This window comes from Pinus tabuliformis, chromosome 3_1 (genome assembly GCF_031772625.1).
Source record: "Pinus tabuliformis cultivar Carrire ecotype Pingquan chromosome 3_1, CPIR1, whole genome shotgun sequence".
NCBI classification, from domain to species: Eukaryota; Viridiplantae; Streptophyta; class Pinopsida; order Pinales; family Pinaceae; genus Pinus; species Pinus tabuliformis.
This window is the reverse complement of record NC_142301.1, coordinates 415,692,104-415,711,053: the sequence shown is the minus strand read 5'-3', so window position 1 is coordinate 415,711,053 and position 18,950 is coordinate 415,692,104. Positions and strand designations below refer to the sequence as shown.

The following is an 18,950-nucleotide window of genomic DNA, read 5'->3' as shown; positions in this document are numbered from 1 at the left end:
GGAGCTGTCCCCTGATCCCCACTCCATTTAATCATTAAATCACATGCCACCTACCACTTGATGGATGTACCATGGACATGTCATTCCCTTTAGAGGTAGAAAACACCTAATAGGGTCCTTGGATAACCCCCTTATTGAGCTTGGAGACACCTGTACATGTCGAAGCCCACTACAGAAGGGCATGCGACCATGAAGTGCCCATTTGATTCCATGATTTGTAAGCTCTTTTATTCGATTACTCTAATGTTTGTTGTACTGGAAGACAAGGGGATGCATTAGATCTTATACAAGATTGCAGATGGGTCTCCATTTGGGGTTTGGTCTCCCTATACGGGGTCCAAGCCTTCCAGAGGGTCACATTGACACTTGTAGGGTGAGCGTTGAGAGCCATGGTCCTCTACCATAGCAGAGCATGTTGATTTGTGGTAGCATCGGATGTGTTCTAGCCATGAAAATTGGTGGAGAGGCTAAAGCACACGAGATCTCCAAAACCCAGAAATCGTTTGGAGAAATTCTACTTGGATGAGGAGATATTAAAATAATTAATATTTTTAATGGGGTCTACATCAAAAGACTCTCTCTGGTCACTAAGAGCATCTGCAAACACGCTCTGGTCACTTCTAGTAGTTACAGTACCCAAAAGCAGATTGTAAGCTGAACTAGATTCGATATCAGTATGCAATTCATTAGGAGAACGCAATTCCAATTCAGAATATGGCACTTCATGCACTTCAACAGGTGTATATTCCCCCTGCAAAGGTAAGCTTTCATTTACAGGTCTTTCACCATTAACATTATCCTTTGTAATGACACTAGTTTCAATGGCTTGATATGGAAAGGATTCCATACTATATCAGTATCAGGTTCACTCTTTGCATCATTGAATCTTGTGACTAGAGACAATTCCCTGTCAGTCCTTGCTGCCGTATGGTCCCTGTTATCTCCAAATAGAGTGGCCCCGATATCAGTGGTAGTCCTTTTTTGTAAAGAAGCTTAAGAACTATAGCTCTTAGGACCACCATAATGTGAAGTGTCTGCAAATGCAGCCTTCAACCGACAAAACAGGCTCTCCATTGAGAGATGAAAGTTTAATCTCCTGTTCACATTTATGATTGGAGGCAGTTGCTATACTGTCATCAACAATTGCTTTAATGAGTCCACATGTATCTGCTTTAGATTTGCATTTATTTCTCAGATTTGGTTGTAGTTTCTCATTAGCAGTATCTTTTATCTCTGAAAAGGTATCAAGATCAATCTTGTCCTTTATTATATTGGCATATAAAGTTGATATACCATCTGCAATAGGTTTCCTAACTGAATCCATGCTACCGATTTCCTGAGTAGAAACAACAACTGCTCCAATATTTCCACTTCCATAACCAATATGTTTTCCCAAATCTTTCACATTTTCATAACTAGGGGTTGCACTAGCTGTGGCAGTTACAACAGATATCTCATCATCTAGTTGATGGCTGGACAATCCATCACCATCTTCATTCCATTCAAATAATTCTAGCCAATTGCCTACCTCCTCTTTAGGGGGATACAACCATGTCCATGCTTTGGTCTTTGCTTCAACTTTTCTTACACTTTGTTTTTCAGGCCTGGGCTTATGATCAATATCGCTTGGTTTGTAATTTTGGCCACTATTCAAGAAGCCGACCCATTTTTTCTTTCTTAGATGCTGTGGCATTTTGTTATATTCTTCTGATCTTCTGTTTTATTCTTGCAACCTGTTGATATTTTCTATTCGTCGTTCTTCCATCTTCCTCAAAGTTTCTGCTTGCTGCTCTTCGAATTTACTCCAAGACTCTGCATACCTTTGCCAAAAATTTGCTTCCAGTGGTTCCATTTTTAATTACCATCCAGGCTAGCAGGATTTCTGCTCTGATACCACTGTAATATACCAATGGATTTTTTCCCTAGTTTCACCCTTGAGGGACTAGGGTTTCAATAAACATTCAAGTATCGTGTGCAACCAGATAGTGGCAATATAATTAAATGAAATTACCAGTACTGCAATTATTGCTCGTAAATAACTCTATAATCCAACAAATATGATTGCAATGGCATCCGCGATTTAACAGTCCATTATCAAATAGTTCGAATCCAATATATAGACTATAATCAAATATGTCGTGCTCTAACAGACAATGCAGTAGTTTATAAGCCGACAACCCTTAGAGCTACAGTAGTTCTGTTGAGAAATCTAGGGCATCATGTGTTAGATTTGATTTCTCTTCTATTATGACATTATCTTATGATGTTTCACTTCTTTTAATTAGTTATGTTCTTGTTATTAAGATTAATGCCAATCTATGAAGATCACAAAAAGAGGGGACATAAGATATAGGTGGACAGCCAGGGAAAATCAAGAACCCAATCAAGAACTCTTCCTTCAATAGATTCATATGACAGTGAGACAACCAAGACCTTAACCTAAACTTCTCTCCATCCATCAAGTCAGCCTTTCAGTTGAAGTAGTCTTCTTTCAGTGATAAGAGATCCTTCTTCAAACATAGAACAATTTCATCTTCTGCAATGAAAAGAAACTTCAGTCTGCAATCTTTCTGCACTTCTTCCTTTGCTGCCTGTAACCCATACAAATTCCTTCTTTAAGTATAAAGACTTTAATCTCTGCAGTTCTGGAAACTTCAGTTCTGTAATTGTAGTCATCTTCGGTCCTGTGATCATGGGAGAACTTCGGTCCTGTAGGCATTCATCTCCTTCATTAGTTGTAGACGTCAAACATCCTTCCTCACTGCTCTTCGTATCTCTATACCTTTTGTCCAAATTGCAGACATTTCTCCTCATTGAATTCCACAAAAATAAGTTGAGTAGCTTTGCTATTTATAGTGGTTGGAACCTGTAGTTTGAGGCCGACATGATGGAATGGAAGCCGACTTGTAAGGAGACCAAGGCTTGACTTGATGGAGGAGATGTAAGACTAAAATAATTTTTCTTTCTTGACCTTAAGGAGCCCAAGAAGGGTATCTCACAAAAATAACTTTTGACTTTGACTTAATGAAAATCCTAGAGCACTCAATGGGTGCTTTTACCTATAGACTTGTTGACCCAAGCATGAAACCCATGCTTTAATAAGTCAATTTAATAATAATAAAATTTCTTTTTCTTTCTTTTGACAAATACATTGCATTATGACTTAATTACAATTATGAAGACTGAACCTAGTTACATTCTTTAGCACTCCCTCTTAACTAGGGAGGTATTCATAATTACATATAGGTACAAGTACATGGAAGATCTCAAAATGACACGAACTACGAAGAGTTTTGACACACTCAGTGCCACGTGTTAGATACCTAACTAGGGTTATCCATTTGAGTGGATGGACTAAAGCTTTCAGCCAGTCTAGGCACCATTAGGCTTACTAACTAACCATCAACCCAGGGATCTAGGTGCGTATCCAAGTTCAGAGCTCCAAGATCAACGCCACCCTCCCTCTTCGGGATCAAGACATCAAACACATAGGCCGGCCATATGTCCTCCCAAGTATCCACCATTAGATGCTTCAACTCTCCCTAATAAACTAGATATATCCATTTGTCCAAGCATGCTTCCCAAGTGTTTGACCTTCTTATGGAGAGATTTACCTGTACAAACACAAACCCCATTTAAAAATAATCTTTCAAACATACAAACAAGTAAATACAAACCTTTGGGGTCCTCAAATATTTTGGATGCTACCAGTATCATCAAGTTATATACAATTTTGTTAGAAGCTTTCTCCTTCTTGTTTCAACATCAAATATATTCTTAGTTCTTTCATTTTATTGTCATAATGTGCCCTCCCTCTTTCCTGGGGAGAGATATCCTTCCTTTTCTCCAGGCTCCCTCTTAGCTTAGGGAGATCAACTACTTTCTTCTATAACATCAGAAAAACCTTTTATGTCTTCATTCTTTCTTACAATATCAAGGTCATCTTCTTTCATCATGCTTATCATCTTCATCACCTTGAAGATTGTGTACCTGCAAATCTTTCAATAGCAAGTACAACCAAATGCAAATATATGAAGTTAACTATATCAATCTAGGGCAAATTAAGTTAATGAGATTCTTCTTGCCATGATAACTATTTGTGAGGTATTTTTAACTTTTTCTTAATAGCACAATATTTTCTTGATATTATTAGGGTGTGTTTTTTAAGTTCATCAAATAGTTACCAAAACAAAAGAAACAAGAACACAAAATGTTGGCTTTTTGCCAAGGCCAAAACCTCTCACTCTTTGAGAGGAAAACCCGCACAAAATTCTTCTTATAGAGATTCCAATTGATGAATACCAAGACCATGACCCTTGATCTATTAGGCCACTCCAAGACCAAGACACCAATTCTCTTCTTTGTCACTGCTGAGATCATCATCATCACTGCTGCTTCACCGAGGTCATCATTACTGAACCTTCACTGAGATATTCAACATAACAATGAGATCATTACTGCTACACCATTGCCACATCTTCACTGAGATCTTCACCTTGTAACTATGTCTCCATTAGGATCATGACTATATCTATACCCAGATCATAATTGAAACTATGCTGAGATCATGACTGCATCTAGAAGTATGCCGAGACATAGTGTGTCATTGTGAGATCTTCTCATCACAAATATATCGAGACCATGACTGTGTTTTCTCCATGCATTGAGATCTTCGTCATCATAGATATGCCGAGACTGTCTAGTATGCCGAGACAGAGTGTGTTCTCTCCCTGCACCGAGATCCTCATCATTATAGTACCCATCTGAAGAACAAAGATCTTCTGAGATTGCGAGGTCTTTAGACTGTACTCATTGTAATTACCCACAAGGTTTCAGAGGCATCCAAGTTCCTGCATTTTCTGTGGTGACCCTAGTTGCATATATATAGTGGTCTGCCTCTACATTTGAGCTGACATGACATGCTGAACGAGTGTGACTCTATAGGTGAGCCGACATGACTTATTTAGCTATTTTTGGAGGCCTGACTTCTTCAAGAGGATTGTGCTTGTCTTTGGAGGGTTGTTAGACATTTCTATAGACTTGTATACATTGAACATAGGCTCAAGAAGAGCTTTTTCATACATGAAAATGACTTTGAATTATTAATAAATCCTAAGGCTCTGAATGGGAGCCACTAACAAATAAACCTCTTGCTCAGGAAACCCATGTAGCAAGGCATACAAAAATAATTTCATTTCTTTTATTTCATCATTTACAAAGATCATGTCATTATGAGGACCGAAACTAGTTAGACTTTCTTCAACAAGGGTTTCACAAGAATGATCAAATTATAGTTTAATGAGGGTAGATTTAATCTAATGATTAATCACCCTAACACGAATCATTAAGATTTAAAATCCTAGACATAACGATTTTAGTAATGTAAAGCAGATTAAAAAGAGAGAACATATCTTACAACAATAATTTATGATTTAAGACATACCTTGAGATGTTCTATAACAAACCTGGTAGGACATTAATTTTTGATGGACTTCCAGAATGTTAATTTTAGGTATGTTCTATCTTGAGAGCAAATTTACTTCAATTTTCCATATTAGCTCAATATCAATTTCAGATTAGCAATCACATTTAGCATGATAGTAAAATGCAGTTAAAACATAAAAATAAATCGTGGAAGACAAGCCAAGACAAGAGGACACAAGATGTGGCGCCAGCCAAAGACAAACCCAATGTGGGGAAACCCATGATCAATTCTTCTTATGTTCTTCAATAGTTCATCAGAGAGAGAGTAATACATATACATCAGAAGTCAACATTTTGACTTGACAAAATAAGAGCAGAGATCTTCTCTATGAAGATAACACATGATGTAGCTAATCTGAACTCAAGTGAAGGCATACTGCTTCAACTGATTCTTCAAGGCGACTCCATCACCATGCTGCACCTGTCACTGTGCTGCATCCAATCACTGAGCTGTACCTCATCATCATGCTGTACCCATCATGCTGCTCTTCATCATCATTATGCTGCATCCTTCATGCTGCACTGTGCCGTATGCTTCATTGCACTATGCATACTGCAATACATCATCATCATCATGCTGCAATACATTCTTGCTGCTACACTACTCACATCATGCTGCTGCACCCATCATCATCAAGCTGCTGCAATACATCATGCTGCTGCTATACATCCATGCCCATCATCACTGTGCTGTACACTGCAATACTGTCATGGAACAGCCTTAACTGCTTGCTATGGCTTGCAGCCTAGCAAAGCAGCTAGCTGTAGCAGTAGACTCCTTCATCAAGACCCTAGATAGCAGCTTAGCCCTCTGACTTCTAATCTAGTGACAACTGCTTCCAAACGTACCTCATCCATGCTTTAGAACAACAGTTAGATAGCTGTAGTTATGACTAGTTGTGACAGCGGATGAGGGTATCTTCACGTCTGAGATTGGGGCCTCTTTAGACCTCCTTACTGTGGCTTAGGGCAGCGTATAAGTAGCATATAGAAGGCAGTATATGCATCCTCCTTGACTGCGGTTACAGTGTTTAGGGAACTCAAGGACAGCGTTAGGGTGACTGTATTCCCTGTCATTAGGCCAGCGTATAGATCTCAATACAGTGGATAGAATCTCCATCATGACAGCAAACATTAGGAGCTGCTTGAAGCCTTCTTTAATTGTGGATAAGCCCAGCAGTTAGAGCGAATCTTGGACTGCAACTAGGGCTCTCCTTAGGGCTGCGTAATGCCTCCTTTTGCTGTAGATAAACCCCTTATTGACTGCGGCCTAGGAAAGCGTGTTAGGGATCTCCTTTAGGGCTTAGATAAGGCAGCGTATAGATCTCTTATAGACAGCGTTAAGGTCTCTTCACCATGACTGCGTTTAGGGCAACGTTAGGGCATATAGGGACAGCGTTAGAAGCTTATTTTCATAACTGTGTTAGGCCTTCATCTCCATGGCAGCATTAGGATTTAGGGCATCTTCTTTAGGGCTGCGTAGATCCTTCTTTCCCATGACAGCATCTAGGGCATCTTCTCTTAGGGCAGCGTATCATCTTAAGATCTCTCCTCCCACCAAATCCCAAAGACAAGTGGAGAGGAAGAGATCACAAGAGATGTGAGTGTGTCTCAAATGACTTGCAAACCTCTTCTATTTATACTAAAATGTGGAGGACAAGTGGGGGTAATTTGGTTGCTGGCCGACCTTGAAGAATTGTCCCATAACACAAATAAATTCATATCTTCATGAATACATGTCGGAAAATCGGATGTTAGATCAATCCTACACCTCTCGACAAGAGGAATCCAAGAAAAATATCAGCGTCCATAAATAAGAAGACCCACATGGAGTTTGGCCCTAGTTGCCAATTTTAACACAAAACTTCTTTCATGTTTCAAGTTTATCTTTTGAGGTCTCCTTCATAGCTTTTGTGCATTCTGCAAGCTTTTCCTACCAAGGAAAGCCATGAAGAACAAGTTATTAGCATATAATACAAACAAACCTTAATGAGGAAGAAACTAAATATGAAAAGATGAAACACGGAACAAGATACTTATCTTTTGGTAAATGATGGAGGCTCCCTCTTAATCCAATCTATGAGTGATACCTACAATTTGAGATGGTTCTCTTACAAACCTTGTAGGATTTTCTAAGTACTCCCTTTGAAGACTCTCTCTAAATTATGACAACAGTATCTTCATTTTTATTCACTGATCCGAGTCATCATTCTTGATATATCCTTGATGTCTTTAGGCCGGTCTGCTTTCTTTTGACTGTCACTGTAGCTTTTCTTTTTGTAACTGGACTCATTCCAACAAACTTCAATGACTGGTATATGAATTCTTGCCTTAATATGTTACCCTTCGAAGGAGAAGAGGCTACTGTAGAACTCAACAACAACTGTTGTAATCCTTTGTTTATCAAACACTGACAAAACCTTTAAAGTTGGCTTCCTATTCCAATGTTCAAGCTCAGAGTATATGTACCGCTGGAGTGCATCCTTCTCTTCAGGTATCTCAGCTTTTAAATGGTTCAGTCTTGGGTTTCTTATATCCATAGGAGTGTACAGAGGCTTTTAATTTTGAACTTACACTTAAATTAGTCCGTAACGAGGTCAACAATATTCTTAACAAGTTTGACCTTGAACCATTTGCAAGATAAGATACTTCACTGATCTGTAAGTTTACTGAGATATGCATATATACTAGAGATCTGAAATTACACAGAGATTTCGGATCCTTCTAGAGTGAAAGAGATGATGCCCAACACTTCGATTTATTGCTTAATGAGCTCGGCCTATCATGGGATGCTAGATTAACCTTTAGTCTTTCAAAAATGGTGTTTTTGTGCCTTCGCTCTACCTTGTAAAGGTCTGCATTTTTGTCACAGAGAAGAGGGTTGATAAGAGGTGCCCAAAACTTTGTTTTGCTTGTCAATGTGCTCGGTCAAGAGACAACTTCTTTTTCATCTAGTTGGATTTGTAGAACAGTGCTTCTAAATGTCTTTGTCCTCCTTATTTAAGTCTGTGGCCTTATCGACTGTGCATGGGGCTAATTGTTGTGCCCAGAGTTTGTTCTAGTCTTCCTTAGGAGCTTGGTCCTGAGAGACTTGCTTCCTTTCCTTATCTTGTAGTCTTAGTGATCTCTTTCCTGCCCTAATACAAATGAACCTTGCTCTGATACCATGTTGAGAAATCTAGGGCATCATGTGTTAGATTTGATTTCTCTTCTATTATGACATTATCTTATGATGTTTCACTTCTTTCAATTAGTTATGTTCTTGTTATTAAGATTAATGCCAATCTATGAAGATCACAAGAAGAGGAGACACAAGATATAGGCAGACAAGCAGGGCAAAACCCCTAGGTAGGGGAAAACCCAGTCAAGAACTCTTACTTCAGTAGATTCATATGGCAGTGAGACAACCAAGACCTTAACTTAAACTTCTCTCCATCCATCAAGTCAGACTTTCAGTTGAAGTAGTCATCTTTCAGTGATAAGAAATCCTTCTTCAAACATAGAACAATTTCATCTTCTGCAATGGAAAGAAACTTCGGTCTGCAATCTTTCTGCAATTCTTCCTTTGCTGCCTGTAACCCATACAAATTCCTTCTTTAATGATAAAGACTTTAATCTCTGCAGCTCTGGAAACTTAAGTTCTGTAATTGTAGTCATCTTCAGTCGTGTAGGCATTTATCTCCTTCATTAGTTGTAGATGTCAAACATCCTTCCTCACTGCTCTTCGTATCTCAATACCTTCTATCCAAATTGCAGACTTTTCTCCTCATTGAATTGCACAAAAATAAGTCGAGTAGCTTTGCTATTTATGGTGGTTAGAACCTGTAGTTTGAGGTCGACATGATGGAATGAAAGCCAACTTGATAAGTAGGGAAGCCGGCTTGTAGGGAGACCAAGGCTTGACCTGATGGAGGAGATGTAAGACTAAAATGATTTTTCTTTCTAGACCTTAAATTATGAATCCAACAACCGATCTAGATGCTATACAACAGTAGGAATTATTATGAATCCAACAACCAATCTAGATGCTATACTTCAATACCATGCTTGTCAAGATCTGCCGCCATAGGAAAGTCAACAATTTGCCTCCCAAACCACCATAGGGATAAATGACATTGCTTGTCCATAGGTATTCGGTTGACTCAGACTTTCGTTCAGGAATCTCACAAGGCCCCAATCTGACTACAGGGATCTGCAATCTGTTCACAGATGGTCAGAATCATACCCGAATGATCTAACAGAGGTCCGCAAATCAACCCGAATTTAACCTGATTTTCACGAACTTTAGACCACAGGACTCCTTCAAACCAAGCACATAGCTTCACAGAACTATTCTTCGATTGTACCAGAACAATCCAAGAGAAAGGACCCTTGCTGCTTGATGTTCTTGTACGCAGAACCAAAGGATTGCTTCCAACAACAATTCATAGTTTTTTCAATGGTGACACATGCCTAGATCAGGTCAAATAGAAACTTGTGTTCCAAAATAGAATCCTTGTGCCAAGAAAATCAATCACTACAAAAGATTTGTTGCCAAACTTAGAACGACCATCACAAAATCTTGTTTCCCAGAAAACAAAGCTCAATCCTTACAGAAATCGTTGCCTCAGCTAGAAGACTTGTGTCACAATAGAGTGAAAGAGAGGAAACGTCAACTAGGGTGGAATCTTTCACCACCAAAATTGACAAGAAGAAAAGGGGGTCTTAAAACCCTCAAAGCTAATGCTCAAGAAACAAATGAGATGATCCACACTTGATGCTCCAAAATGAATTCATCCCTCTCATATTTATAGATTTCCTAGAGGGGTCTCTTCTTCTAAAATGATTGAGTAAACTTTACTCCAAGCCCCAATTTTGGGTTTCTTTGCCCAGCTGCCCCAAAACTTGCCCAACCATGGGAATTTTTAGGGTTTTTTCCCCTTTATGGAGGACTATAGCCTATAGGGATCAATAGGCTATTTTGTCCCTTAGGCAATTAATTTCTCAGAAGGTAACATAAAAATATGAGGTTATCCTCTTGGTAGTCTCATGGTGGTGTGGGGCATGTAAGATCTAGGATCTATGGCTGAGTATCTCCCTAATGAAGAGGGCTAAGCATATTTGATCATGATATTGCAAAGAAAGTAGAAAGGGAGCTCCTTGCATCCCTATGGAGACAGTGGCATTACCCTTTGATGTTATAGTCTAGAAGAGACACTTGAACATGAGTTGGATCTCTATTTTTGGCTCCTAAAGTTGGCACATCTGGCAGACCCTATCTATTCAAGGAATATGGTGATTTATCTCCACCTATAGTCTATGAGAGTCAACCCAAAGTTGGCCTAGAGGGATCTTAAGTGAATGCATCCAGTGTTTATACATGTGTGGGGGTTGAGCAATGATGCCATGTTGCAACTCCTGGTAGTGCTCTAGATAGAAAGATGTTTTTGAGCCCAGGTTCTCCGAAAGTGAGGTCCAAGTAACCTAGAAATATAATGTATGGATATCTTTTCTGATGGCTTGATTCAGTCCCACCTAGTCAGTAAAGATGGCTGCACATTAACAAGACTAAAAGAAGAGGGATCTTGAAACATAACTTTACATTGATGCTTCTACATAAAACTGATAACAATCAGCCATACAAAATGCCACAAGTATTTGCGGGTATCTTGCACCATCCAAGTGTCACTTAGGAGAAAGCTGTTTGACAAAAGTGGGGGAATGAAAAAGAAGTGATATTCATCTTGAGACCATGTCCAAAACACCTATAAAGTGTGAGATCTATGAAAAATGTGCACCACTCTTTCACCCTTGCCAATGTCTTTCACACTTGCTCTATGAAATCTACTCTTGATAGGCAACCCTCATTGGAGCAAAAGCTGTCTCCAAACTTTGTGATTAAACGAAGAATTTGATTTCTAGATGGATTGGCATCTTCTTGACCAATGTGCTTTGGGATTCTTCACACCTCGCCTTTTGTTCAAGCAAGAGAGATTATCAGCGGTGTGCCTTACCATATCATAAAGATCCTTGGTCACATAAATGTAGAAGGGATTTCCATTTCTACATCTCTGATCTCTCTAGCATGGGCCAGACACATGTAAGTGCTTTTCAAAAAGATACTGATCAAAAACCTTGTGGCAAAGGATATCTAACACAAATATATCTAAACTGGTGAGATTTTGGGCCCACTTAAGGGTTCACCATGTATGTCATTGTTGTTGCTTATGGTTTCACAGATCCTTCTAAAAATAGACCTTTCCTAACCAATTGTTTTCTAGCAAACCTAGGCAAGAGACCAACTTGACCACTAGAGGACGGGAACATCTAACTCAGTTGTGGTGTTAAATCCAGAATATCCTAATGAGCCTTCAACTGCCCAGCTACAAAACCTAGGCATTTACTCCCACATTGGAAGAAAATGAAAAGTTGACCAACTTTTCATTCATTTTGATATCATAGGAAAATGCTAAAGCTATGAAAGCTTTGTTCATATAAGATAAGATAATTTTATCAATGTCCAACAAATGACCAAAGGAAAGATTAATGAGACTAGAAGTAACAATCTATGATGACTTAAGCTGCCCCAAAAGCATAAAGCAAAATATATCACGATCAAAGAAATCTTTAACTAAATATTACATCCAAGAGGAGGAAAGAGGAGAGACTGCAATAGAGTATCCAGAAGTATGTAAGATATGAAGAAGAGGAAGAATGCTGATAAGGAAATGTCCACTGCAGAGTCAAGCATGGAGGAGGATCTAATTCATTCAAAAATTCCCAATTCTCCTCTAGGTAAGCTTTGGACATATATGGCATCATCAACATTCCCTTTTGCCCCATTGTTAAGTTGTGTATAATTTCTAGAGTATCATAAACCAATCGATTTGTCCTCCGTCTCCATGGCCTTCTTGTTTTGATGATATGATTTTGGGAATACCCTCGAGTCTTTCTCAGATAGTTTCATAGATTCTTTTACAAAGCACTAGTTATATTGACTTATAGTAGCCTCTAGGGTTCCATGGGGAGAGTGTGAGGACCCTGAACCGACACATGGACTAGATTGGCAGGACGGTTCCAGACAGCTTTTACTTGAAGCGGCCTCCAACCCACCAACCTGCCCATGCCAATGTGGCAGGAAAAGGGAAAAAAAGGATGGAAAGGCTTTATTTTCTACTGGAAGCCATAACTTGTAATATTAAACTCTTGTAAAAGTTGATGTTCTCCTTTATTATTCATTTTCTATCCGCTCGCTTCAATTTTAACATTACCATTAATATTTCTTCCTGGATTGTTGAGAGTGGTTACAACCTCATTCGAATTCATATGAAGAAACTAGAATTTTATATCCCATTTAAAATTTAGTAGACTTAATAGTTTTTAGCATTTAAGCTTTCAGAACTGGCAGGGTTTCAGTACTTCAGGATTGCACCAATCCCTGTAGGTACTCGAGTGTTGCCAGTGTTGACCATCGTACTCATCTGTCATGACATTGGTCAAAATGTATCCTTTACTCGAGCCAAAACCACTGATAAGGCGTGTCAAGTTTCCTGCCTCACTTTATGAATTGGATTAGCTAGTTCATCAAAACTGGAGGGTATTGACTTGAGCAACTACAGGGTGACAATGGAGTGAATGGACTTGGGTCCACAATTAGCACCAATCATTAGTACTGGCATCCTTCGAGGATCTTATCCTAGACTTTTGTTTATAGTGGAATTCTTCCTTCCTACAAATTCTAGTTGGTTGAACAAGTCATTTTCTTCTAGAAGTCTCTATCTAGTTAAAGAATACTGTTAAATTCCTTCCTGAAACATTACCAGTCCCTTGATCATCTTGTTAAAAGCTGTTAAGAACCTTGTGCCTTAAATATGTAAGAAACCAATAATTCAAGTCCACTTCGAGGGGGAAACCTCCTCTTAAATGAATACAATGTACAAGACAAGATTTGATGATCCTAAGACTCGGTCTATTTAGTATATATATAGAAGAGAAATGGTACAATTACAATAAAATAAGACCATGAAAGGTTCTAGCTGACCTAATATAACAATTAAACTACTAATAAATGCTTATTCTGGGCCCTAATATAGGGCCCAAGGGCCATAACAAAATCTTTTAAACAGCCTTCTCATTCTCAACTTTCAACTGAATTGACCACATTTTAGTTGTTTTTATTAAGACATCCATCTTATTACCATGCTTGCACTGCCCCTTCCATTATCATTTTTCAATGCTTCTTGAGATCAATGTGAGTGAACCACATTTTCTTAAACTTGATTGGGGCATCTTTAAGAGAAAAATCTCAGTGGCATCTATTCTTATTGGTCATTAATAAGATTCCGCATCTTTTGTGGACAAAGACTCCACTCTCATAATATATCTACGCAATTTATACATCAAGATATGATATCTTAAACGGCTTACTAACTGCTAAAACATCCAGCTTAGTCCTGATCTTCAGACTTTGTGTACTTGCTGTATATAAGCTCCTCTTCAATATCTTTGAATATTCTTTATCACATTATCCAAGGTTGCTGGCAATCCCTTTAGTGATTCTTCATGTTTTCCTGTAACACCAGTCTTAAAATAATTCTCAGGGAATTTAAATATTCCGTACCCTCCGGTGGTTCCCTTTTGCCTTACTCATCCTTAATTGGCTTGAATGCACCAATCTCAGTTCTTCCCTAAACCTTTTGTTCCACTCAATTGAGAAATGTCTAATTGTTACTGGAATAATTCATAAACCTTTTCTTAATCAACGTAACAGGACTTGTGAAGTCTGCTAAGAACTGTGCAGCTCAATTCATCTTGGCACTGAAACGAGCCAAGTTGATTTGAAGAAGAAAAAACTCGACAGTTTTCTCCAAGGATAAAGAAATCCCAGACCATCAAACCTCAACAGAAGAGAAAACATTGGGATTTTATTTTTGTCTTTTACAATGCAAGGACTATTTTTTTCGTCTTTTTTGGTCTTCTACATTTTTTATAATTTGTTGCATGAAAATTAATATTAAAGTTGTAAAGATGCCCAACTCAAAGATTATAAGCCATATATACTTATGTGCACAAATGATGTGGAGCATTTTGAAGCACTCATGGACAATACTAAGACATGTTTCTTTTCTTCCAAGAGAGCACGGAGCATTTCTTTCTCTTTTATGAATTGCAAAGCAATTTCATTTCTCAATTTGCTACCCCTTTATATTGTGTATTTTATGGCTTCTAGTCTAGAAAGCTGCCTTACATGGTTGTTGTGTATTTTACAGCTTCTAGTCTGCAAAGCTGGCTTACATGGTTACCAAAAAGTCCATCGGACTCCTACTCCAGGAAAAATTACTAAAGTTGGCTCTGAAGGAAAGATGCCTTCTATTTATGAGGAGAGAGACCTACCTGCCAAAATGCTTGCCGATGATGATAGCCTCTTCATATCATGTGAAGATCTGGTCATCCACTACAAGATTGTTTATGAAAGACCATCTTTTGGTACAGTGACTCACAACTACTTTCAAGATGCTTATGGTAAGGATGGGTGCACCACACCTGGGAGGCCAAGATTTGACAATCCTTCTAAGGTTGTTTCTGTTTGCAGGAACTTAAGTCATAGTCCGACAAATGCATCATTGTACACTCCCTTAATAGGTAGCTTGACAGAGGAGGTGACAATAGCATCAAATTCTGTCTACAATGGGCATTCTTGTTTCCCTCAGCAAATACCTCTTTTGAAAATGGAGGATAACCAAGATGAGTTGAACTCATTGACCAAACTTTCAAAGCCTGGAATAGTGGGTTCAAAGACGGGAAAACAGAAAAGAGGATTGGATGGTATCGTTTTGATACATGGATTTGGTGGAGGGGTTTTCTCATGGAGGCATGTTATGACTACCCTAGCAAGGCATACTGGCTGTGCAGTAGTTGCATTTGATCGTCCGGGATGGGGGCTCACATCTCGTCCCCGAAGAGCTGAATGGGAAGAGAAGAGGCTACCTAACCCATATGAGCTTCGATCCCAGGTGAAAAAATGTCATCTCTAGAATTTACTGTATTCTCTAAATTTTTCTAATAGACGCTTCTATCTCTTTTTCTGGGTAACTAATTCTCTTGTAAATTTGAGACTATGTTTTACTTGATACTGTATGCATTGTTTCTCTTTTTGCATTATTGGTAATTATAATGTAGATAACTACATTGTTGTTTATTTTCATATCGTTTGATTCTTTCAACTTCTTTGGCTTTTGCTTATATTTTATTGTATTAATTAATGTATTTTGAAATGCCTAATTTACTCTGAAGTGCATTGGAACTGATAATTGACTTGGTCTTATATCCATTTTAAGTATTACAAAATTGTAAATGCTGATGACTATTTTTGTTTTCGCTGCAGGTTGACTATCTTTTCTCTTTTTGTCACAAGTTAGGACTTTCTTCTGTCGTACTTGTTGGTCATGATGATGGTGGCTTGCTTGCTCTAATGGCAGCTGAAAAAGCACAAACCAGTATGGATACTTGTCAGGTAGTTTCCACTGCCTTTTCCTTGCATTGCTTTTTATGAGTATGAACATATATGCCAATAAGAGAAGTGTGTTACTATTGAAGGTAGAAATCAAGGGAGTCGTACTGGTTGGCGTGAGTGTTTCAAGAGAGGTTGTACCAACCTTTGCCCGAGTCTTGTTGCACACCTCATTGGGAAGACACATGTTGCGTCCTCTTTTACGGTCTGAAATAATCCAAGTTGCCAATCGCCGAGCTTGGTATGATGCATCAAAGCTGACACCAGATATTCTGGACCTTTATAAGGTGACCTTTAAGGTGTAACTATTTTTCTTGGATATTATATCAATGATTTTTATTTGAAATATAGCCAGTAAGTTAGTTCACATGCTGGAATGCAGGCACCATTGCGGGTGGAAGGATGGGATAATGCACTTGCAGAAGTTGGCAAGTTATCCATAGGAACTATGCTCTCTTCAAACAATGTCTTAGCTTTGTTGAAAGCATTGCAATGGTTGCCAGTGCTGATAGCAACTGGTGCAGAAGATATTCTAGTTTCATTACGTTCTTCTCAAGCTCTAGCATCTAAGTTTTCTGATTCAGTAAGTATCTCCATTCTACTCTAGTTCTATTATGTGGTTGAATCTTAAAAACATGCTAGAGGAGTAGTTTCTTGGCATTGCTAGTAAAAATATTGACCTAATAATTTTGGAATTTCAGAGACTAGTTGCAATTTCTGGTTGTGGACACCTTCCTCATGAAGAGTGTCCCAAAGCATTGCTGGCAGCCATAGTACCGTTTGTCTCTAAATTGTCTGTGGATTTATCCTCAGTACCCTTGGCAACAATATCAAACAAACCCTTCTTCGAGGACTGCAGATAAGAGTCTTGTCTTGATATTTTCTGTATGATTTTGAAGCTCCTAAATGGAAGTTTCACCCCAAATTTCAAGAGCATCCATGATGCTCTGTATGTTCAGATGGGGACAACAATTGTCCTTACAGCAAAGAATAATGCCAACATCCTCAGTGAGACTTCTGGTTTATTTAAATCAGAAGTAGATATGCTCGGAGAGACAGAGCATTTGAACCGAGGATATGGCAGTGCACTTCATCTAACAGGAAAAAGTGTTGTATATCTAACTAACTAAATTACATATGCATCTGGGAGGCACTCCATTCACAGGAAAGCAGATCATGCTCTATATCCTTGGGTGAGAGAAGTCGTTTACTACAGCAATTGTATCGCAGTTATTATGGTGGAATGATGCTGATTCAGGCTATTCTTTGGATCATCTATTCTTAACTAACATAGCTGGCTGTTTGCCCATTTCCATATTGATCATAAAGCGCACGTGCCATGTTACTGGCACCAATTTTGTGTGCTTTGTATTTACCCCACTTCTGTATATTGCTTCTTCAATGTGTTAAAGCTACAAAATTATGGCTTTAAATACAACATCATGTACATGAAAAGCAGGAGAATATTCCAATTAGATTCTTAGTCAATTCGCATGTACTAAGATAGATTGTTTACATTTGGGCAAAGGTTCAAATCTTATGGGTGACTTAATGTATATATGCTCCACCTGGCATGCTGTTAAACAGAATGCAATACTCTAGAAAGGGACAACAGAATATTGTATAATGTAAAAGAGTTTGGAAGATGCTGAATATAAAAACTTAAATTTTCGTTGCAGTTCCATGGGGAAACTATTTTAGTTGGTTTTCTGAGTTAAAGCATGGAAGATCAATAATCATCTTCCCTGAGAGATTGCCAGTGTGATCTGGAAATGATAGGGTGGTAGCCAAATTAATTCAATTGCAGATATAATTAATTCACTTTTGTTGGTTGAAACTGAGGTTTTTCTTGGCCTGACACGTTGTAAATGTCTTCTTTAAACAAACATTTTCCAGTTTGTGAAAAGTTGGGTGCAGATTTCCATATTCATGAACTTCATTGTCATTCTTCTTGGCAACCATTTGTTTAACTCTGACCTCTTGATGCATGCTTTACAATCCTTTGCTTGCTCTATTTCTCACACCGAAGTTGCTTCTCAAATTGTGTTCATGCCCAACTTAACCACTTTAACTGCTTCATTTGTATTAATCTCTCCTCTTCAGCAGTTTTTTTGCGATGGTTGTGTCATGTATCATAATTGAACATTTTTGTTATTTTATCCATTTAGCAATTTAATTGCCTGTCATATGGAATCTGCTGTTGGTCAAGAGCATTTCTTTCTTTTCACCCCACGACATTATCAGTAATGTTGCACTCCTAACAATCCACAGCTTTTAGCAGCCTGAACTCTTAAGAGCCACCCAGACTGTCACCTCTCTATAACAATCAATCTTAATCAATGAACTCATTTGGCAGCATGGTTGTGTGCGTTTGGTGTCATCGCCGGTTCCACTTGTATCATCTGTCCTGAAAGAAGGGAAATTAATAACACAGTACAACATGATATAGGTTCATTATATGATGCTACTGGGGCATCAAATGCACTCGCAGAGCATCCTTACTCTATCTGGCAGTAGAGTACAAGAGTACAGAAACATTTTGCCTGGCATTTCGGAGCACCTGGGATATTGGATCACGTCAGCGGCTGGCCTTCCGAAATGCCTTCCAATAATCGATCATGGGAGGTAAAGGGAAGGCACATTGAGGAAGGCTCTAGAAACGGCACAAGGTTTTATAGAAGGTAGTATTATGATTTTTCTTTTAAAAAGAGTAAAGATAATAGGGAGACTAGTATAAGAGTATAGAAGTTCCAATAGAAGGGCAGAAGAAAAGGACTAAATAACAATAGAGGAGATATAAAAGCTAGCCAAGAACATTGCACAACAAGGGAGAGGCAGTTCGGCTTGAGATAATTTTCTATTTTTGTGGATGTTTCATGAATTGCAATTTTTCCTGAGACTTAGACGACTAGAAAATATCTTAGTTTTAACATTTTAATAAAAAGGTTTCATTCCAATTTTGTTGTTCGAGAAGTAA

General features: G+C 38.5%; 1 protein-coding gene across 2 annotated transcripts in view; it reads left to right on the top strand.

Annotated features, from left to right (window-relative positions):
- The window catches only part of LOC149187499 (uncharacterized), a 48,336-nt gene extending 30,685 nt beyond the window's left edge, over positions 1-17,651 (top strand). For both annotated transcript variants that reach the window (XM_089411386.1, XM_089411387.1), the window contains exons 3-7: positions 14,733-15,476; positions 15,848-15,976; positions 16,060-16,260; positions 16,356-16,556; positions 16,675-17,651. In XM_089411386.1, coding sequence (XP_089267512.1) covers positions 14,733-15,476; positions 15,848-15,976; positions 16,060-16,260; positions 16,356-16,556; positions 16,675-16,836 — 1,437 coding nt within the window. In that variant the 3' untranslated portion in view covers positions 16,837-17,651. The remainder of the gene's footprint in view (positions 1-14,732; positions 15,477-15,847; positions 15,977-16,059; positions 16,261-16,355; positions 16,557-16,674) is intronic.
- Positions 17,652-18,950: the final 1,299 nt, after the last annotated feature.